The 22,375-nt window shown below is 41.2% G+C and overlaps 2 protein-coding genes across 7 annotated transcripts in view; one reads left to right on the top strand and one right to left on the bottom strand.

The window, feature by feature from the left end:
- LYRM7 (LYR motif containing 7) overlaps window positions 1–14,489 on the bottom strand; it is a 29,240-nt gene extending 14,751 nt beyond the window's left edge. For 4 of the 6 annotated variants that reach the window (XR_013996078.1, XM_081092599.1, XM_081092596.1 and 1 more), the window contains exons 1-2: window positions 9,912–10,846; window positions 2,130–2,202 (exon numbers count right to left, since the gene is read on the bottom strand). Coding sequence is in view for 5 of the 6 variants with exons in the window: in XM_081092599.1 (XP_080948725.1) it covers window positions 2,130–2,202; window positions 9,912–9,929 (91 nt within the window). In the remaining variant the exon portion in view is untranslated. Of the gene's footprint in view, window positions 1–2,129; window positions 2,203–8,625; window positions 8,715–9,911; window positions 10,847–13,812; window positions 13,929–14,025 lie in introns of those variants that run through there. The other 2 variants (XM_081092598.1, XM_081092597.1) reach the window with 2 other exon arrangements.
- Window positions 14,490–14,528: 39 nt separating this feature from the next.
- On the top strand, window positions 14,529–20,397 carry HINT1 (histidine triad nucleotide binding protein 1). Its single transcript, XM_081092595.1, has 3 exons — window positions 14,529–14,756; window positions 16,965–17,069; window positions 18,747–20,397. The coding sequence occupies exons 1-3, from the start codon at window positions 14,646–14,648 to the stop codon at window positions 18,909–18,911; spliced, it is 381 nt and encodes a 126-aa protein (XP_080948721.1). The 5' UTR covers window positions 14,529–14,645; the 3' UTR covers window positions 18,912–20,397.
- Window positions 20,398–22,375: the final 1,978 nt, after the last annotated feature.

The raw sequence follows: 22,375 nt of genomic DNA, 5'->3' as shown, positions 1-22,375 counted from the left end.
TACTTCTATATATTAGATTCAATAAATCCAATGTAATTCTTTGTTTCTATAAATCTAAGAATTTAAATTAAAATGTTTTTAAGATGGCAAAACTCAATACTTACAAGCACATTAACCCAGACACACATAAACAAATTAAAATAAATATATAGCAGCTCTGAGCACCGTGGCTGACATGTAAAGTAAATGATAAATAAAACTTTTGTTCATGTACACCACTGAGACTTCAGCATCATTACAGCAGCATAATTCAGTTTAACCTGACAAACTGCCTTATTGTATTGCTGTACGCATTTAATGGAATGATCCATATAAAGTGCTTAGTAAACATACAATGTTACCTGTTCTTATAATTACTTCACTTAAAAACATTTAAAGCAACAAAAATATGCTATTTTGATGGGAGAATAGTCATAAAACCTTCCTTTTATGCTTCAGAATTTCAATATGCAAAGTGGTTCAGAGTTTGGGCTTTGGAACCAGACTGCTTAGGCTGAATCCTAGCTCTACCTCTTGCTAAGTAAAATGTGGGGCAAATTCTTTCACATTTTTTAGTTTCTTATCTTAACAGAAATCATACAGTAAAACCTCGGTATAATGGACTAATTCGGGTGAGGCAGGGTGTCTGTTAAAGCTGACAGTCTATTTTATAATAAAACTAGAGGTCTGGTGCACGAAATTCGTGCACAGGTAGGGTCCCTAGATCTGGCTGGTGATCAGAGCCAATTGGGGCCTTCTGGCTGCCGGCTGGGGCCTTCCTTTGTTCTGTGCCACCTTCTGGTGGTCAGTGCACGACATAGTGAGTGATCGAACTCCCGGTCTCCTGGTTGAACTCCTGAGGGGACACTATGCATATTAGCCTTTTATATATATAGTAGACAGGTTTTCCAAATGTATATGTTAAAAAATTGACAAATGTAGATACATTTGTGTAATTAAAATTATGTATGAAAGTTTAATTTCACAGAAAACTTTTCTACATGTATGACTGTAATTTTAAATTTATACTAAATAGGTCTAGTAAATGTGTGCATTCACCAGTCACTGTGAATAAACAAATGCACACGTCTGGGGCAGGCATGGCTTAGCTCATGTCGGAAGATGGGTGGCATGCGTTAAAACTGCTGAAGAAAGTCACGCCATGCAACAATAGAACCAATTACCCCGTGGGATGTTACAAAGGAAAAACAAACAAAAACTTAACTTCTAATGCTTTGGTATCTGTGATCAAATGCTAATCATTTGCTGAACATTGTTTGCGAGCAATCACTCTTGGATTTAAATATGCAGACTATGGTTGTAGATATGTAACATTTATTTATGTTGGTAAAATTACTAGTATTTTTCAAACATATGGCCTATTCACTAAAATGTGTTAAAAATAATTTTTTAATAACAAATAAACAAAATAACAAATTTATCAATTTAATTATAAACAAATCTTGGTTTAAAGCATTTTAAAATTAATAGGGTGTTAATTTCACATGAAATACAGGCTAGAAATTTTTCCATTAAATCCTAATTCTGTTAAATCAATCTCCACAAAATCAAGGGTTTACTGTAATAGCAACTATATCACAGGGTTGTTATAATAATTAAATGAGGAATTTGTGTAAAGTACAATATAAGGCATATATTTTAATATGCAAGAAATTCCTTTTGGTGAATTACAAAAACTAGAATTTCCTGGGACAGTGGAGACACTGAACCTAGGTAAAGAGGTTTAGAAATGTATGAGGATTGGAAGTGAACATGACCAACACAGAACCAGGTAAGACAGAAATCACTTAAAACAGTGAAATGCTAAATGTGGAATTGCTTGGAATAGATTCTCTTTCTTAGGTGCTGTCACTTCTAGAATGACACAAGGCATTAACAATATGGTAGTATCTAGTCCTAGAGTGTGTGAAATTGTGATAATAAAATAGAGAAAGGACTTTAATTTTCTTTAAGTGTATACTCCTCAAAACAGTGTAATTGTAAACTAATCTTTATAACACATAACAACATCAGGGAAGAGGTAGTGAAGGCCATTCCCTAAGATGAGGCTTGACTATACAGGGTCTCTTGGATATATGAGCAGCCATCTGAAGAATAGACTTGTTCCAAAGGAAAATTAGTAAGCTTACCTTCTAATGCTCTGGTATCATTTTTAAAAACTTGTTGTCTGGTCCTGTGCAATCTTTTAAAGAGCTGTAAAACCTATCAAGAAAATAAGAACTCAGACAGCAAAAGAAAAAAAAAATCACATTTTACATAATTACAAGATTTAAATAGTAATTCTGTTCTGTTCGTTTCATTGACTATTTTTTAAAGTAGCTGATGAAAACCAGGGTTTCTGGAAATACCTTTACATTGATTATTTATCTTTAAATTAAAAAACTTTATTTACAAAAATAATACAAAGGTCTTTGAAACAAAACAATATAAAGATAGTTAAAAAGTTAGTAATTCCCCTGCAAAACCAGTCTGCCAAGGTAAACAACTTTACCAGTCTGGTAGGTATTATCGTTTTTCTTAAGATAAGGAGGCCTTCTGTTCTTGAAGTGAGGCACATACTAGTATACACGAACTCGTGAACTTATTAAATCTTAAGAAAGCTCAGAGGAAGATGTTTTGGGTAATTCAGGCAAGTTCAATTGTGATTTTTCAAAAAATAAGTAGAAAGCTGACACTTTTGATTTTTACAAGATTATGTTAAAAAATGGAGAGAAAAGAGCCGGGCACTTTGGTAGGAGTCAGATCGTGAGGAGGATTTAGCCATAGACTGAGGCCACCTCGCACTTCTTTAAAAAACACACAACCTAGTCCCGAAAGGTGGAGTGGAGCCTGGCAGAGCCCAGCTGCGCCCAAACCCCCACAGCTGTAGCCAGTCCTGACTGGGGAGCCCAGTCCTGACTGGGGAGCCCAGCCCTAAAGAGCCCAGCCCCGAACAGCCAAACCCTGTCTGGAGGGCGGAACCTCGCCCCAAAGAGCCCCAGCCCCTAAGCAATACCTGTTCTTCCCGCAGGCCCAAGGAACCCAGCCTGTGTCAGTGATTTCCACAGGCACCTCTCCTTGAGAGTCAGCAGCCCTTTCAACCTCTGGCTCCTAGGCCAGGATGCTCCCTTCTGGGTCCTTTCCTGGAAGGCACTCTTGTGGAGACCGGGGCGTCCCCAAGGCCCGGATCAACATGATTGTAATGGCCCTAGCCCGGACTAGCCCAGCCAAGGCCTAAGGGCTGACACTAGTTCCGAAGCGCCGAGCCTAGACTCTAAGACCCAACCTAGTCCCGAATAGCCAGTCAGTACTGAAGGGCGGAGCCTAGCCAAAAGCCACCTCATGCTTCTCAAGTCCAAAAGGATACCCAATGTTATTCCCCCAATACTGCTTTTTCTCCTGTCTTCTCAATTTCAGTAATGGAAGACACAGTCTTTCTCAAGCCAGAAATTTTAAAATCATCTCTAAATCTACCTTATTCTTCATGTGGGAACTTTAGGATGTCTAATTTTTGTATATCCACCATAGCCCCAAACTATTTAAGTTAAGATGCTCCCCATCCGTTTCTTTCTTTTTTTTTTTTTTTTAAAATATTTTATTGAATTTTTACAGAGAGGAAGGGAGAGGGATAGAAAGTTAGAAACATCGATGAGAGAGAAACATCAATCAGCTGCCTCCTGCACGCCCCCTACTGGGGATGTGCCCCTAACCAAGGTACATGCCCTTGACTGGAATCGAACCTGGGACCTTTTAGTACGCAGGCTGACGCTCTATCCACTGAGCCAAACCGGTTAGGGCCCCATCCGTTTCTTAGACTACTTAAAAAGATTTATTACTCTGTCACCATTCCTCCTTTTCTCCAGCCCATTCACCAGACAATATCTAACATTTACTGAGTATGTGTGCTAGGTACTGTTTTAAATATTTTATATATTTTTGAAAACCTATAACTTCAAAGGCATACAGCAAAACAGAAACAGGAAACAAGGAGCAGAAAACATAAAGACAACTACACTTAACTCCCAAGTTATTGCAAATATGCAATAAAAACAAAAAGAAAAATTTAAAAAGGAGCCTTTAGGCCCTGGCCGGGTGGCTCAGTTGGTTGAAGCATCGTCCTGCACACCAGAAAGCTTCAGGTTCTATTTCCCATTGGAGCAGATGCTTCGTTTTGGATTTGATCCCTGGTCAGGGAGAGTGGGGGAGGCAGCCCGATTGATGTCTATCTTTCACGTTGACGTTTCTCTCTTTCTCTCCTCCCTCTCTAAAAAATCAGTAAACATATCCTCAGATGAGGATTTTTTAAAAAGGAATGTTCAGTAACTCCCAAAAGCTTATGGATGTCAAATTAGTAAAAGCAGAGATTAAGTTGACAAATAAAAATCGAGGAGAGAAAAGATAATTAAGGGAGTGATCTAGATGGCTCCAACAAGAGAGAACAGAGAAAACAGAAATTAAAAGGGAGAATAAATTAAGGAAATTTCACCAAGTAAGGTGCTTGAGTTACTAGATTGAAAGGGCTCCACCAAGTGCCCAACACAAACCCATACTATGGCTCATGATGTAAGTTCAGCACAATGCTAATAAAAAGAAAAATCTGAGAGAAAAAAAAAGTTCACATACACTGGTATGTGATCAGAATGGCACCTGGCTTCTCAGATCAGTGTGAGAAGACAATAGTATATTATATTCAAGTTTTGAAAAAAAAATCCAGCTTAGAACACCAGACACAGCCAAATTATCATTTAAAACAAGGGCAAAGAGACATTTTTTAGAAATGCAAAGTCTCATAATGCCATACACCTTTTCTTGGAACACTACATGTGTTCCACCAAAACAAGGGATGAACCACTAAAGAACAAAGCATGGGAATCAGAAAGACAGCTGATCCAGAGGCAGAGATAACGGTAAAGTACAAATATAGGTCAGCATTTGTGCAATCAGCTGAAAAAGCAACTAGTCTGGACTACAGAAAAGGCTGAACTGATCCAGAAAAGACGTGACTAGAGAAAAAATAAAACTGGTAGACTTTAGTTTTGCTCAGAGTTTGGGAACAGATATGCAGGAAACTAGCCAATGATAAAAACAAGCCAATGATAAAAACAATGAAATTAGTTAATTTCAAGAAAATAGAAGAATTATAAATTAAACACAATGTAATCATATAGTTATATTAGAGATCCCAGCTGTGGATAAATTTTATATAGTCAAATAATAAGAGAGACAAAAACTGATTCACCAAAATGTGTATATTGTGAAGAACAGAGTGTAAGGGGAAGCTTAGTCCTCAACCTCCAATGTTAAAAGTAAAAAAATAGTATCTCCAAAGAGAAAATAAATAGTAGTTTAAGCATGTTTAGAAACATGGAGGTAAATATCAGAAGGAATAGCTAAAATGATTAAAAGCTCTTATCTCTAGAGAGCAGGAATTAGGAGTATGTAGAAGGAAGTAGATACCTACCGGCATTTATGTAACATTATTTCTTGCTTTTTAATTCATCTGTATTTGTCAAAAGCTTTTTTTAAGCAGAATGTGACTTGAGCACTACATTTTCATTCACAAAACTTGCTCTGAGTTACTTTCAAATGGCTTTCTAACATGCCTAGGTGAGCTTATAATTTTGCTACTCTAAATAATACTTTTCTTTGGAAAACAAGCTCTATGGGTAGTTACTCCCATCAGATTGGTTTGGCTTAGTATACAAATTTCTAGAGGCCATACGTGCAGTTGATAAATACAGGGGATAGAAGGTTTAAGAAGTAGACCCTAGGGAATGAAAGTTGTTTTAGCCATGTTTATCTCAAAACATTTCAGTGACAAAAGATTTGGTCTACTAAGGAATCCACTTGAAAGCTAAACACTTTAGAGTTAGACCACAACGTTAACAAACATTAGGTTACACACATCTCACAACAAACATAACCTCATTTTGTTAAAATAAGCCAACATGAAACTAGAAGAGAAAAACTAGCTCTGCTTAGAACCAACAACTTTGATTTCAGGTTTGCCACTGGACTCCTTTTCTTCTTTTTAAAAATACATTTTTATTTATTTTAGAGAGGAAAGGAGAGGGAGAGATAGAAACATCAACAATGAGAGAGAAACACCTATCGGCCACCTCCTGCACGCCCCCCTGTAGATTTTGAGCCCACAACCACAACCGGGGCCTGTGCCCTGATGTGGAATCGAACCATGACCTGCTGGCTCATAAGCCAAGACTCAACCACTGAGCCACACCGGCTGGGCTCTTCTTTTTTTTTTCTTTTTAAATCTTCCTCTTTCTCTTCCTTTTCTTCAGCCTCATCATCACTGAATTCTTTATCACGTTCTTCTCCACAAAAAAGTAGGGAGTAGCCAATAAATTGAGAGTGCTTTTTCACAATCTCCTTTATCTTTCTCTCCTCCAAGTACTTGGTCTGGTCTTCTTTTAGATTCAGGATGACCTCTGTTTACCTGTGTCAGTCCTAACTGTGAACAATCCTACTGGGGAAGACTCCCAGGCATACTGCTCATCATTGTTATATTTGGTGATTACGGGCACTTTTTCAGGAACCAAATAGGCTAATTACAACCTGACACCATAATGGCCAATCACAGAGATATCTGCACCAGCCTGCAAAGCTTCCATTAATGCTTTGGTCCAAGACTTGGCAATAGTACCAAGATGATTGATCAAATCAGCCTTGGCCATTCAATTCCAGTATTCATAATAGTGAGAGCTTGGTCATAATTTGTTTGGAATGAGGTTAATGTGCAGCTCTTTCCCAGAGTCCAGTTTACTGGGATCTGTCAAGCTTTCACAGCTGATCTTGTCCAGTGGATCTGATGAAACTGAAATAAATTCCCTCAGAAATATCTCTTTATTCAAGTAGAAAATATTGATGATCAGTGACATCAACTGGGCAACTTCTATCTGAAAGGCAAATGTCTCAACCCCTTCCTCCTCCATCGGTTGGTTGTGAGTCTGGATTTCCTCAGGCATCTCAGCGAAGGGACCACATGGGCTCCAAAATAATGCAGCACCAGGATGCAGAACCAACTAGCCAACTATTTCTTAATCTTTACACATTTATCACCTTTATAAAAACTAAAAATTTTATTTTAAAGTGAGAAAGGGAAAGGATACTATCAAAAAAGAGAAAAGATATCCCACAGAATGGGAGAAAATATTTGCAAATCTTATATCTGATAAAGGGCCAGTTATCTAGAACATATAAAGAACAACTCAATAATAAAACATTTTTTTAAATAGGCAAAGGATTTGAATAGACATTTCTCCAAAGAAGACAAACAAATGGCTATTAAGGCCAAAGAAAAATGTTCAACATAATTTGCCATTTGGGAAATACAAATTTAAATCTCAAACAGACTGTCAAATTACCAGCAGGAAGGCTGGGGAGGGGTTGTGGGGGGAGGTAAGAGATCAACCAAAGGACCTGTATGTATGCATATAAGCATAACCAATGGGCACAAGACACTGGAGGGATTGGAGGGGGGTGAGGGCATGTGCTGGGGGGTAGGGGAGGCTGGGGGAAGGTCATTGGGGGGAAAAAAGGAGACATATGTACTACTATTTGTAATACTTTTAACAATAAAATAAAATTTAAAAAAATTTAAATCTCAGTGATACTATTTTACTCCAGTAGAAGGGCTACAGTAAAAAAAGATAGTAAAAAACAAATGTTGACAAGAATGTGGAACTATTGGGATATATACATTGTTGGTGGGAATGTAAAATGGTGCAGCCACTTTGGAAATGTTTGGCAGTTGCTCAAAAATTAAACATAGTGTTATCATATGACCCGGCTTGGATATATACCCAAGAAAAACAAAACTTATACATGAACTTCCATAGTATCTATTCATAATAGTGTCAAAAAGTAACCACCCAAATGTTCAACTCATAAATGGGTAAATAAAATGTGATCTATCCCCAAGACATATTGAAGTCCTAATCCCTAGCACCTACAAATGTGACCTTATTTGGAAACTAGATGCCCGGTGCATGAAATTCGTGCACTGGAGGGCGGAGGGGGGGGGGCGGGTCCCTCAGCCCGGCCTGTGCCCTCTTGCAGTCTGGGTGCCCTTGGGGGATGTCTGACTGCCGCAGAGGCAGGAGAGGCTCCCGCCACCGCTACTGTGGTCAGTGCTTGTTACAGCAACCAGTTGTTCTGCTGTTCGGTCGATTTGAATATTAGCTTTTTATTATATAGGATGGGGTCTTTGTAGATGGACCTAAGTTGAGGTCATCATTACTGCCTTGGGGCTATCAGAGCTACTATCACCTTGGAGTTAATAAACTTTTATTAAAAAGCAGAAAGCTAAGTCACATATTGTCTTCTCTTCCCCATTTACTTATTCTGATTGGACAAATTTAGGCAGTGTATATAGAAATGTATTCTTCACAGATCAGTTTGAATCTGACATTGCCACTTACTATAAGCTTGGACAAGTTACTCAGACTTTTTGCCTCAGTTTTGTTGTTTTTTTAAATAATGAGGTAATTTTAAGGGTGTATGGTATCATTTCTGTACTAGGTTTCACTGTAGTCATTATTTATCTATTTCTTCTAAGTCTGGGTTATATGCCCCTCCTGAATACATCCCAGCATTGGGCACTTACTACACGTTATGCTAATGGCTCACTTGTTGTACCATACTTCTTCAAAGGCTTCTTGGTTACCTTTGTATCCTCCGCACTTGGCATGGGTGTCTTCTGTTCATTATAGGCTTGGCTAAAAGTGTTTTTGGAATGAATCCTTTCATTTGTATTCAAGTTTTCCAAGCAATTTTGCCATTTCAAGAACTTTCCATATGCTACTTCCTCTTTCTGGAATGTTCTTTTTCTTCTCTTTTCTCCTAGCTATTTCTAGTTAAACTTCATGTCTCAACCTAACTTAAACTTCTATGAAGTACTGTTTTGCATCCCTCCAGATAGGTTAAAGCCCAATTATATGCACACAAAATACACTGTATTTTCAGCTCAAAGCACTTAATACAATTTTAATTAAGTAATTGTTAAAAATCTCTGACCTGCTAGACTTCTGTATGAAGGCAGAGGTGATTTGTTTATCGTGGCACCCACTATACCTAAATAGCATAGGCTAAATGTTGGGTCTTAGGTATTACTAATAGCTATGATGGAAACTCAATAAAATTTTAAAATGAATAACCTTTTACAATCGTTTCTACTGGAGCTGTGATCTATATTAAACCGTAGTGAGAACACCAAGTTCAGTAGTACATGAGGCATTGCTTGGCGGCTCCCTGTTATTGGCCGTAGCATTGCTTTTCCTCACTTTATTGTAGCAGGCCATTTCCCCCTCCCAGTGCCTGTGCTTCCGCCAGGGACAGGGACAGGTCTAACCTGCCGTGCTGCTGTGGAAGCTTAGGGATGGCGAGGGGCTGAAATTGTGCACCGGCCAGGAACGTGTCACAGTGGCGAGAAATGAGCCTGAGCGTCTCTGCTCTGGGTCGCGGAGTGCTACCTGTGGTAAGTGAATGCGCTGAGTGCCGTGGTTCCTAGACTTCTGAGTGCCTTCCAATTGCATGACTACATCTTTCACCTCCTCGGGCGGCTGGGGCGCAGGCTGCCGTCAGCGTCCCCTGCACCTTCCACGGACGGGAAACGGGTCCCTCCGACAAATACTCAGCTACTCAGTGGGGAGATGAAACGCGGGCAGAGCGCAAGTCTCGCATGACTGAACACCCTCGGTACCCAAGCCGATTAGGAACTAGGAACCACTGGTGCCCCCCTCCGCTTCCACACCTGCACAACCCTTCTCCTCAGGGGCGAAGGCCACATCCTCCGTGGAGGGCCTCAACCCCAGTTACAGGACTCCATACAACTTCCGTCAGGCTGCGCTCTTAAACCCCCCATCCCCGCTCTCCCCTGTCGGCATAGCACCCAACACCTCCCCAGGCCCTGTCACCTTGGCCGCTTGACCCATGTTTCTCCCACAGCGGCAGCTACTTCTTCAGCAGTCTAGTCGCCCCGCCTCTCGGCAATCAATCACGTCCAGGCGTGCGCAGGCCAACTTCCTAACGCGCTGCAACCAATCACCAAGCAGCATCTCTTCGTAGCCCCGCCTTCCAAGGAGAGCAGGGCGGGAGTAGTTTGCTGAACCGGTGACGTCTGGTAAACTCGCGAGAAGCCGCCGAGGCTAATTGTTGTAACCATAGAGAGGAGAACGGAAACCACCTGGAAGCCATGTTAGTTAGGGGCAGAGTCACTTCCGCTTATTTCTGCTGCAACCCTCTGGTGGCGGAGAGTGGATTGACATTTAATAGATGACCGGCACCAACATACCATATTGTTCGCTACCTCCGGTTTCGGGACTGAGTTTATTTATTAAAGAACTCTCTCTCTCTCTCTCTCTCTCTCTCTCTCTCTCTCTCTCTCTCTTCCAGTTGCGTCTGTTCTTGCAAAAGTGCATAAATAAGAACGAAGTCATAACAACTGTAGCGAACAGACATTGATTTGAACGCTGACTCCCATAAGTGCTATGCATGTATTCTCTCATTTAATTTCCCCAGAAGGTTCCGCTGCTACTTGCTTAATACCTCAGGGCTAGTAGACGGAGGTCGGGGGCCCAAATCTCCATGCCTAACCTGAAAGCTTAGTTTTACCGTCTACATATTCAGCCTGCTCAATTTGCCTTACTCCTTGTTTTTGCGTCAAGAGGTCAGAAATGGTTTATTAGCATCACGATCATAAACAATCATAAAGCACTTATTTAAATACATTGTAACTTATGATCTTGCAAGCATCAGGAAAAAGCTCACCTTTGTTCCCATTGCAGAATCACTGACTGCCTTTTGTGCCCCACAGTCTCTCAGGTTAGGCTAACTTCCAGGTAAAACTGACCTTTTTGTTAGAAATGAAAAGGTTTTGAGCAATGGGTCTCCAACACCTTTTTCCTTCTCTGTAATTTGTCATTTGAAATTCGTCATGAAAATAGCAAGGTAATTATCCACTTTCCTTTTTTTAAAATTAAAAATTTGTTAATTACAGTTGACATTCAATATTCTTTTGTATTAGTTTCATGTGTACAGCATAGTGGTTAGACACTTAACATAATTTACCAAGTGATCTCCCTGGTAAGGCTAGTACCCAGGTGGCACCATTCACAGTTATACAATATTATTGATTATATTCCCTAGGCTGGACTTTATATCCCCATGATATTTTTGAGTTGACTTTGCTTTAGCAATTAAACCACATATACGGGTACTTTCTTTTATCCAGGAAACAATAAATTAGATTATCTTGTGACATTGCATTGTAGAGTCTTCTGATTGTGAATGATTAAAAAATGTTTATTTTCATTTCCAGATTAAGATTATAGCCCAATTTCCTGAAAGTTTATAATTTATTGTCACAATTTCTGGCTAACTGGGGTCCTGTATCCAGTTAACCCAAATCCCTCATCAGCCAATGTTTGAAAATACATTGTTCCCATAGTGCCCAAAGTTCAGTCCTGAAGCTTCTTTTTTCTTAGATAAACTTCTCTGGTTCCTTCAATTTTTTCATAAATGGGGTGACTGTTCTGGTTCTGGGAATATGTCCTGATTGGTGTGGGACCCAGAACTGAACAGGAAATTCCAACATATTCATCATTCATGTAAGTTCATGGCGCTATGTGGTAGGCAGAATAATGGCTTACATAATTCTAGGAACTTCTGAATATATTCCTCACATGACAAAAGGGACTTTGGAGGAGTGATTACATTATGGATTTTGAGATGGGATGATTATCCTGGGTTGTCTGGTGGGCCCAAGGTAATCAATCACGAGAATCCCTATAAGTGGGAGAAGGAAGCAGAGTTAGGGAGAGGTTTGAAAGAGGAAAATGCTCTGCTTCTGGCTTTGAAGACAGAGGAAGGGGCCACAAACCAAGGAATGCAGGTGGCCTCTAGAAGCTGGACAAGGTAAGGAAATTATTCTCCCCTAGAGCCTCTAGAACAGTGGTTCTCAACCTTGGCTGCACATTAGAATCACCTGGGAATTTTTTTTAAAATCCTGATTTCTGGGCCTCATCTTCCGGAAATTCTGTTTCTTTGCTATGGGATGGGGCCACAACATTAGTAACAAAGAAACAGAATTTCCGGAGGATGAGGCCAGAAATCAGGATTTTTAAAAAGATTCCCAGGTGATTCTAATGTGCAGCCAAGCTTGAGAACCACTGCTCTAGAAAGAATGCAGCCCTATTGACACCATAATTTTAGCTCAGTGAAACCCAATTTGGGTTTCTGACTTCCAAGAAGCCATCTGCTTGTGGACTTTTCCATCTTCAAAGCCAATAGTACAGCACCTTCAATCTTAGCCTCACCCCTGCTTCCATGATCATATCTCCTTCTCTCTCACTCGCCTATGTTCCTCTTTCACTTATAAGAGCCCCTGCGATTATATTGGCTCCATCTGAAAAAAAATCCAGGAATCTCCTTGCTTCAAGATCCTTAACTTAATTACACAAGCAAAACCCCATTACCATATAAAGTAACATACTCATAGGCTCCTGAGATTAGGACATGGCCATCTATATGATAGTAGCTTGGGTTAGGGTGGTGGAATAGAGGTGAGAAATGATTACACTCATGAAATGTGCTGAAAGTACAGACAGAAGAGTTAAGGGTGAACTCAAGGCTTTTGGCTTGAGCACTTGCATGAATGGCATTACAGTAGATATGGAATTCTGCAGGAGGGGCTTTTTGTTCGATTGTTTATTGTGACACAAACAATTGAAAGCAAAAATAAATTTTAAGTGCCTAACAGACATCCAAATGGAGGTGGTGAGTGGGCAGTAATATATACCATAGACCAAACTGGAATTAAGGGAAGAATAGGTTAGATGATAAATACTGGAGAGTCATTAAGTCTCAGCCCTCAGACTTAATGAAAGGTGACCATATCATTTATTATCTAAACCAGTACATATTTTTCTTTTTACTTTTTGACAATTTCAGATTTACAGAAAATTGCAATAATAGAATTTGCATATACCTTTCACTCAGATTCCCCAAATGTTAATATTTTCCCACAATTGCTTTATTTTTTTAATCTATATATGGATGTGGGTTTAAAAAAAAATCTCTTTCATGCAAACATGAAACCCCTATACTCTTAAATATTTTAATGGGTTGTTTCCTATAAAAAAGCGCCACTCTCTTACATCAGTGGTTCTCAAAGTATGGTTTCAGGCCCAGCAGCAACTACATCACTGGGAAACATTTTAGAAACTTAAGTTATAGAGCCCCAGCATATATCAACTGATTTTGATAATTTTGCTGTGGATATGTGAAGAAATTAGCATGATTTTCAAAACTATTATATAATTTACAGGCATTATTTAGATTTTACCAATTGCCCTATTAATTTTGACAGCAAAAATAACAAATGGGGAACTGTTGATATGAAAGGGGGCTGCTATCAGTCATTCTGCCAAGACAGAGTGGTAAAATACAATAATTTAGGGTCGTCCGGGAGGTGTGGTTAATTCTTCTTAATAAGGACACTTGGAGACTGCTAGCTAGAGAAGAGGGCCAAGAACAGAGTGCACGAGAGGCTGGAACAGGAGGCTCCCTGTGAAGGAGAAACAGCACCCAGAGAGGGTGGGGAGAGGTAATGGCCAACAGTGGCCAATGACGCCAAGAGATCCAGTATGATAACTGCAATTACCTATAGGATTTTGTAAGCAGCGGTCCTCAATGATTTTAACAAGAGGGAAATGGGCTCCAAAAAGATGAGAAATATATATCTTAAAAAGGAGCAAAAATGCGGAGGAGGATGTGGGGTTAGGGCAGGTTTAGGTACTTTAAGGTGGGGAGGCTTACCTACCGCCGATGCCTGGGTCTTAACCCAGAGTCTGGTTGAGTTGACCTGGGTTGCAGCCAGGTTTTTGTTAAAAACTCTCCAAGTGATTTTAACGCGCAGTTCAGGTTGAGAATCACTGTTAGAGAGAGAAAAATAAAAATGATGCAAGGAGGGCTTACGTCCTGGAGCCAAGACCTCCGTAGCTGAGAAATGAAAGGGCCACGGGGCCTCACCCCGCAAACAATGCCTGGATTAGCGGATCTTCCCAGGCACAGCCTCCAGTGCTCCCCGCAAGGGTCCTTAAAGCCAGCGAGAGCCGGCTTACACTAGCAACTCCACTCTGAGAGACAAGAAAAGAATAAAGAAGCCCTGACCGGTTTGGCTCAATGGATAGAGCCTCGGCCCTTGGACTCAAGGGTCCCAGGTTCCATTCCGGCCAAGGGCATGGACCTTGGTTGCGGGCACATCCCCAGGAGGGGGTGTGCAGGAGGCAGCTGATGGATGTTTCTCATCGATGTTTCTTTCTATCCTTCTCCCTCTCCCTTCCTCTGTGTAAGACGTCAATAAAAATACATTAAAAAATAAATAATTTAAAAAAAGAATAAAGAAAACGGTCTCCCCCGGCTCCTGAAGCCCGGGATCGAGGACCTCCCCCAGGCTGGGTCTCGGGCGGCTCCGCTCCCGCTCCCACGCGCCCGCCGCGCAGGTCGCCTGTGCGCAGGCGCAGAACCAGCCCGGCCGCCGAGCAGCGGTCCCAGCGCAGCCCGGCCGCGCGCTCCCGCCGTCGGCCGGCTCCCAGCTCCTCCCTCCGCCCGCGCTGCGCCCCCGGTAGCCTTGCGGAAGCGAGGCCACGATGGCAGACGAGATCGCCAAGGCTCAGGCCGCTCGGCCTGGTGGCGACACGATCTTCGGGAAGATCATTCGCAAGGAAATCCCCGCCAAAATCATTTTTGAGGACGACCAGGTAGGCACCGGGCGCCGCCTCGCTCGTGGGCACGCCGGTTTCCCCGGGGGGAAGAGAAGGGTCGGCGGCGCCGCGGGGAAGAGAGGGAACCGGACCGGCCGCTCGGCGCGGCCTCTGCCGCGGGCCCCCAGCCAGCGGCCTGCCGGCGCGTGCGGGCGCTCCGGTTACGCGTTATCTGCCCGGGCGCGGGCCGGGCCGCCTGGCGCCCGCGGGGCCCGCTCGGCGGGGTGGGTCCCGGCGCACGTGAAGGACACGCCGGGTCTTCGGCGTGGGCGCCGCCCGCTCCCGGGCCGCCTCGGACCTCGCCCTTGTCAGGAATCTCACAATCTCGCCCGCGCTCTGCCGGGCAGGGAGAAACCCGATCGCGCCCCGACGCGGCCCAATCTCCGCGATCTCCCGCGCACGGCCGGCCATCCCCGGGCCGCGTGGCGCTGGCGGCGGCGGAGGACACGCTTCGGGGGGCGGCGGGCGGCGAGGGGCGCGGAGCCGGTTCCCCCCGACCCTCTCCTGCCGCGGCCCGGGGACAACCAAGGGGGCTGCTGCGGACATTTGCTTTCCTTTGGCGCCTCCCGGAAGCAATTTATGCCGAGAGACTACGAATGTCCTTCTTGTTGCCTTCGCCGCCCGTGACATTCGGCTTAGGAAGGCCGACTCCGCGTGACTCTCAGACGTCCTGTGTAAAATAGTCCGTGGGCCGTTCTTACGGGTTTGGGTCTCAGATAAAGCTTGGCAGGAGGTTGGCCGATTTACAGGGAAAACATCCTGTAAACTTGGTTAACTTAAGAAATATGGATTCTAAGAGAAACATCCATTTTATGCTACTTAGGAGTGTTCTTAGATTCAAAATGTTAGCTAAGATTTAGATTCCTCACGGTGAACTTTATTTCAATACCTTTATTTGTCACTAGTTAGGGAAATTCTTTTGTTTTGGAGAGTGCACATTTCTTTAAAAGAAATATATTTATGTATTTATTGATTTCAGAGGAAGGGAGAGGGAGAGATAGAAACGTCAGCGATGAGAGAGAACCTCCGATTGGGGGCCTCCTGCACGCCCCACCCCCACCCCCCCACACCTCCACACCTCCACACCCCCACACCCCCACACCTCCACACCGGGATGGGCCACCACCGGGCATGAGCCCCGCCCACCGGGATTGGAACTTGCACCTCCCGGTCCATAGGTCAGCGCTCCACCACCGAGCCACGCCAGCCAGGCAGAGTGCACGTTTCTTTTTGAAATATTTTCAGTTGCTTTTTATAAAGGATTGTTAAAATAATGACTTTGGAGCCACTGAGGTCCCAGTAGTATGAACAGCACGAAGCCATCGAAATGATTCAGCATTTTGTATGGAATACCCAGAAGAATTACTCCGGAAACAGGGAAGCAAGAGGTTCTAAGTCGCTTCCACCTTCAGCAGGGAACAAGAGATACAATACCGTTCTTGTAGCGCCACTTGTCTACATGCTGCTTACCCTCTTCATTTCCACAAAAGAGAATAGGTATCTGTCTTAAATCGCCGAGTAAAGTGGGAAGAAATAGGTATTTATGTCATTACAAATATGTAATCACAAAACTGATCACTGCAGTCAAGGAAAAAGCCCCTAAATCACACAGCCAAGGGCTCCTGACCTAGGGACGGTGCGGAGAGGAGTCCGAGAAGACCCTTGGGAATGACATATCCTGGGAGCTGAGGAATGAATAGAGTTTAAGTTAGACAAAGGTTGGGGTTGAGAGGATCCTTGCAGAGAGTTAACTGCACTTGAAAAGGTCATTAGGATAGAGAGATGGGGAAGGTGGCTTGAGCAGGAGGAGTTGCATGGGATCCAGCTGGAAAGGTAGACAGGGATTCGTCTATGTAAATTCTACCCATCCTTTGGATCTCAGTTTAAATATTGCTACTTCACAGTGGTCAATCCTGACCACCCAATCTAATTCAGGCTTTTCTCTGATAATGATCTATTTCACCCTTTACTTTCACTTTGTAATATGTAGGGTTTTTGGTTAATTATACTTTTATTTGTTTAAAGTCAGTCTTCCCATTAGACTGTAAGTTCCATGAAAAGGACCAGGGAACCACACATATTGGATACACTACTGGTTTCCTAGCATTTACTACAGTGTCTCCCAAGGAGTCAGTGTGAAAGAACAAGTTTAGCTTATAAGAGGATATACTAAACTTTATTTTTTTTCTCTCCCCTCCTCCTTAGTGTCTTGCTTTCCATGACATTTCCCCTCAAGCACCAACACATTTTCTGGTGATACCTAAGAAGCATATATCCCAGATTTCTGTAGCAGAAGATGATGATGAAAATGTAAGTACATTTACTAGCACACTGTTCATTTTCTTGCTATTTATTTATTTAATGTTTAATTCTCACCAAAAGATATTTTTTCCATTGATTTTTAAAAAAATATATTTTATTGATTTTTTACAGAGACGTAGGAAGAGGGATAGAGAGTTAGAAACATCGATGAGAGAGAAACATCAATCAGCTGCCTCCTGCACACTCCCTACTGGGGATGTGCCCACAACCAAAGTACATGCCCTTGACCGGAATCGAACCTGGGACCCTTGAGTCGACAGACTGACGCTCTATCCACTGAGCGAAATTGGTCAGGGCATCCATTGCTTTTTTTTTTTTTTTTAAGAGTGGAGGGAGAGGAGCGGGTGGAGAGAGAGAGAGGGAAACATGATGTGAGAGAGACACATTAATTGGTTGCCTCCTGCACATGTGCTGACCAGGGCCAGGGATAGAACCTACAACCGAGGTAGGTGCCCTTGACCCGGAGTCAAACCCAAGATCCTTCAGTCCTTGGACCGATGCTCTAATTACTGAAGCCAACCAGCCAGGGCTTATTTTCTTGCTTTATAAATTGGGAGACTAAATTTTGACCTTAAACTGAGGTTCATTTTACTAATTGCATTACTGAGGAAAACAAAATCATTAGGGCTTTAATATAATATAGTTGTTTTTTTTTTAAAGAATGAGATATAATTGATATATTAGTTTTAGGTATATAACAATGATTTGATAGATAGATAGATAGATAGATAGATAGATAGATAGATAGATAGATATTATGAAACAATCACCACAATAATTGTAGTTAACATCCACCATCACAAATTATTAAGCAGAAAGGGTTCCCATTAAAGATTAGTTGATGAGATTCATTTTTCCTCAACAAAGAAATAGCATATCATATAGGAGAGGGTTCATGGACTCTTCTGTTAATACTGTTAGAGGAAAGAAAAATAATGTTTTGGTTTTGCCAGGAGGTACAGGCCTCAAAACTTTATTTTTGCCAGTGTTCTTTGTGGTAAATTTATAATTGCTTATAAATATTCATTATTCTTTAGGGGTGTATTATACTTGCTGCCTCAATGTCAGGACTGGTGCTATGACTTGGTTTGGCCAATGAATGCAAGCAGAAATGATTTATGTTTTTTGAGTGGAAACTTTAAGAGCTAGCACATGGTTTGCCTATTTCTCTCTTCCCTCTGCCACTATAATCATTATAGAGCCTGCTCCATCAGCCTGGGTTTCAAAGAGAAAAAGATATAGAAATAGAGCCTGATCAAGTTGTGATGAACATGTAGTAAACACAAGATTTTGGGGTGGTTTGTTACCACAGCTTAATCAAATCTATCCTGATAAACTGCCCATAACAAGAAAGGTAGATGTCTTACTTTATTAAGAACATTTAAATACCACTTGCAATTTGATTTAAAAATTGTTTTAATTAAGCAGTAGATTTTTGTTTCCAATTTTTAAATTGAAATTAGAAATGAATAAATATTTAATCTGACTGGGTTTTTAATTGTAAGTTATGTTGTATTAGGCTGAAAAGAGCTTCAAATATTTGTCCAAAGGAGTATGTTTTTACCTAGCAATTTTTAAATTTAATATTTCTTCTTGGTAGTTTGTTATTTAATGACAAGAAGTTGTAAACTGCCCATGCTTAAGAAACTTTTTCTTCTTTTCCAGCTTCTTGGACATTTAATGATTGTTGGCAAGAAATGTGCTGCTGATCTGGGCCTAAAGAAGGGTTATCGCATGGTAGTGAATGAAGGCACAGATGGGGGACAGTCTGTCTATCATGTTCATCTTCATGTTCTTGGAGGTCGGCAGATGAAATGGCCTCCTGGTTAAGTATGTTTTAGGGATAATATTCCCTGCTGTTGGCAATGATCAGTTTTGCAAGTTCTAATATGCTAAACAGTACATTTTATTTTTGCCTGTGTACGGAGTGATCCAGGAAATAATTTCTAAAACCCATACATAATAAAAGACATCGTTGCATGTTCTGAATTCTGTTTTTGATTTATTACTTTAAAAATATATATGCTGGGATGTATGAAGGGATCATAATTTGGTAGTTTTGTTTTTTTTTTTCTCCCCAAGGAGGATCCACATATGTACATTGTTATAGTAGTGTGACTGCTCTTTGAAGACAAATTTAAAAATTATAAATTTAGCTTTAGCTTTGAAATATACTTTTAATCCAGGAGAAAATTTACTAATCTAGTTCTCTTATAATCTAAGAATAAAGGAATAGGTGACATGATTGACCCAGAAAGTGACAGTTTTGGGTTTAGAAACAATGTTTTTTGACCAGGCCATATGTTTCCCCTGGATTGTTGGGATAATTTGGAAAGGATGAAAGTAGTTTTGTCACAGAATTTTGATGACCTTTGTGAAACCATACATTGGTATTTCCTTATCTAAATTCTGGTTGAATATTTATTATAAAGACTTGAAAACCTATTAGAATTGACTTTACATTGAAATTTTATAGTTTTGAATGTGTATGTGCATGAATCTGGCTATGTGAAATAAAGGAGGGAATCTCAGAGTCTGAGTTCTCCTTATGTAGACTGACAACCAAACAAATATTTTTTAATCCTCATCAGAAGACATTTTTCCATTGTTTTTTTTTTTTTTTTTTTTTTTTTTTTTAAATTAAGAGAGAGTGGCAGGGAGGAAGAAGGAGCAGGGAAGAGAGAGAGAGAAAGAAACATTGACTGATTGCCTTCCAGTGGGGCTAGGGATCAGACTTGCAAATCCCTTGGTCTGTAGGCCAACACTCTAACCACTGAGCAAAATGCCAGGGCCAACTTTTGTTTTTAGTCTTGCCATGTACCCTAGCCTTTCTGAAGGCCACTTTAGTAGGGTTTGACACATTTAATTGAAAATTGTTTTTCTTCTTAATTTTTAATTTTGTTAGTGATTTTAGAATCATTTTGGGGGGCAGGAACTAGGGAAATTGATCATTTATTGTCTTAAAAATAATTTTTCCCCAATTGTCATTTTTTACTTTGTTTATGGTGTTTAAAATATTTGTACAGTTAATGTATTGATTTTTATTTCATATTTTAGAAAGCCTTTTTCCCATCCCAGGAGGATTTAAAAAAATTGTTATTTCTCTCCCCAATACTTTTATGGCCTTATGTACTTTTATGGCTTTTCTTAAGTGGGGGAAGGTCTGAGGAAGAGTTTTAGAGGGTTTGTGCCACTGTAAATAATGTAATGAGAAGCATTTGTATTGTGTGTAAGAGACTTCAGTCAGCTTTCTTTAGGTATATTTTTTACTAATTTAATCAGACCAGTGCTAATAAATCAGGTAGACAACTGCTAATGTGTCTTGCTGCTTGTGTCTGTGACTTTTCTGCCTAACATGGTTCTGAGACAAAATTTTCAATGTGTGAAGGGGTTGGGGTTTCCACACAGCTTCAAGTTATTCACTAGACACCAGCAGAGTGTCTTTCAGTTAAACTCAGAGATAGCGTCAGATTCCATGGGTTAAGGGTTCAGTCCCACAAGATCCCTGCTCCCCTTGCCAGATACAAGTCCAGGTTATTATTGGTGCTTTGAACCAAACTGGCTATAAATCAGAGGTTCCTAAGACCCCCTCCTTGGGTTCATTAATTTTCTAGAGCAGGTGCGGGCTCTCCCTCCTGGGAGCACACTCCTCTTCTCCCTTTCTCTCCCCCCTCTTCCCCCACCGGTGCATGCATCTCCTAAATTCTAAGGGATCCCATGACACTTGTAACCAGGGAAGCAATGGGCAGTGGCCCCTTGTCCTGGGCTAACCCCTGGACCTGTCCACTCTTCTCTGTCTGACTCCAGTGAGCTGAGAGCAGCCTTACCTTGACTCACTTTCTTTTTTTCTTTCAAATCCTCACCCAAGGATATTTTCCCATTGATTTTTTAGAGTGGAAGGGGGGAGGGGGTTAGAAAGAGAGAAACATCCTTTGGTTGCCTCCGACACACACCCTGACCCAGGCCAGGATCCAGCCTCTGAGCCTGCAACAGAGGTATGTGCTCTTGTCTGGAATCGAACCCATGACCCTTCATTCCAAGGGCTGGTGCTCTCACCATTGAGCCAAACGGGTTAGGGCTTGGCTCACTTTCCCATAATGTTTCTAGAGAGCCAAAGCAGCTCTGCCTAGGCTCTCTCCTGTTGCTTCTGTCATAAGCTCTTCCTTGTTTCACTGTCCCAACTTCAATAAACATACTCTCAAAATTAAAAAAAACAAAAAAACTTGCTAGAGCAGCTCACAGAACTGAGAGAGAGTTTCTCCCATCAAAGAATAGCGTGGAAAGGAAAATGCCAAAAAGTTACATGCCACAATTATGTCCCCTTTTGAAGGAGCTTTTCTAAAAGTCTCACAACCCCTATTTATATATCATTGGCCACCTGAAGCTATAAGAGAAGCTGGGTACCTTGCCATCCAGAAGGGAATGGAGGTGGGGTAGATATTGAGAGACAAGTTGCAGTCTCTGCATGGGTTTTAGTTTAAGAAAACAAGTGGTTAATCCTTTCTCGAATACATACTGCAAGTATGTCAAGAGTTGATATCTATCCTCTGCATATCAGTCCCTTCGTCGGTAAAGCAAACAGTATGAAAACACCAGCTGATCATAGTAACTGCTTCTTGAGTTGCTTTCTGATATACAGGATCACTTCATAAAGATATTTTTGCCTGGAATATCGCATTAAGTTTTCTCCCTGAGTATATTTATTAAAATTATAGCTGGTTCTATAAGCTTCTCAGAAATAGTGTGACTTGTACATGCATTTGTTTGTTTAGAGTAAATGCTGATGTTTCTAAAGCAGGTTTTTTTCTTTGTTTCATACTGAAGATTGTTTTGCACTTGCCCTAGAAAAAGGCAGTTGGTTTAACATGGATTCATTGTACTTTGTTTGAAAATGAAAGCTTGGGTGGTTACTCTAAACAGTCAAGATTATTGATTTATAATTTCAAGTAAAATCCACCTTTTAATAAGTTTTGATAAATGTACATAGTCATGGATCCAACACAACAATCAAGATGTGCAGTATTTTAGTCATTACAAAAAGATTTGTTAGGAGGTCATTTTATAATCAATGCAGGAGATGATGGTAACTTGGACCAGTATTGATAGAGCTGATGAGAAGTGATCAGATTCAGCATGTATTTGAAGGTAAAGCTGGCAGGATTTGCCAATGGGTAAATGGGAGTAAGAGAAAGAGAGGAGTCAAGGATTTATTACTTTTCAAGTTTCTGTAGACTGACTGGGCTTTCTCTGCTGCTTTTACATGACCTTAGTCATGTTGCTGTGTTCTGTTGGAA

Source organism: Myotis nattereri (assembly GCF_964212035.1).
Source record: "Myotis nattereri genome assembly, chromosome: 5".
Classification (NCBI taxonomy): domain Eukaryota; kingdom Metazoa; phylum Chordata; class Mammalia; order Chiroptera; family Vespertilionidae; genus Myotis; species Myotis nattereri.
Note: the sequence above shows the minus strand (reverse complement) of the source record. Positions and strands in the feature narration are given on the sequence as shown.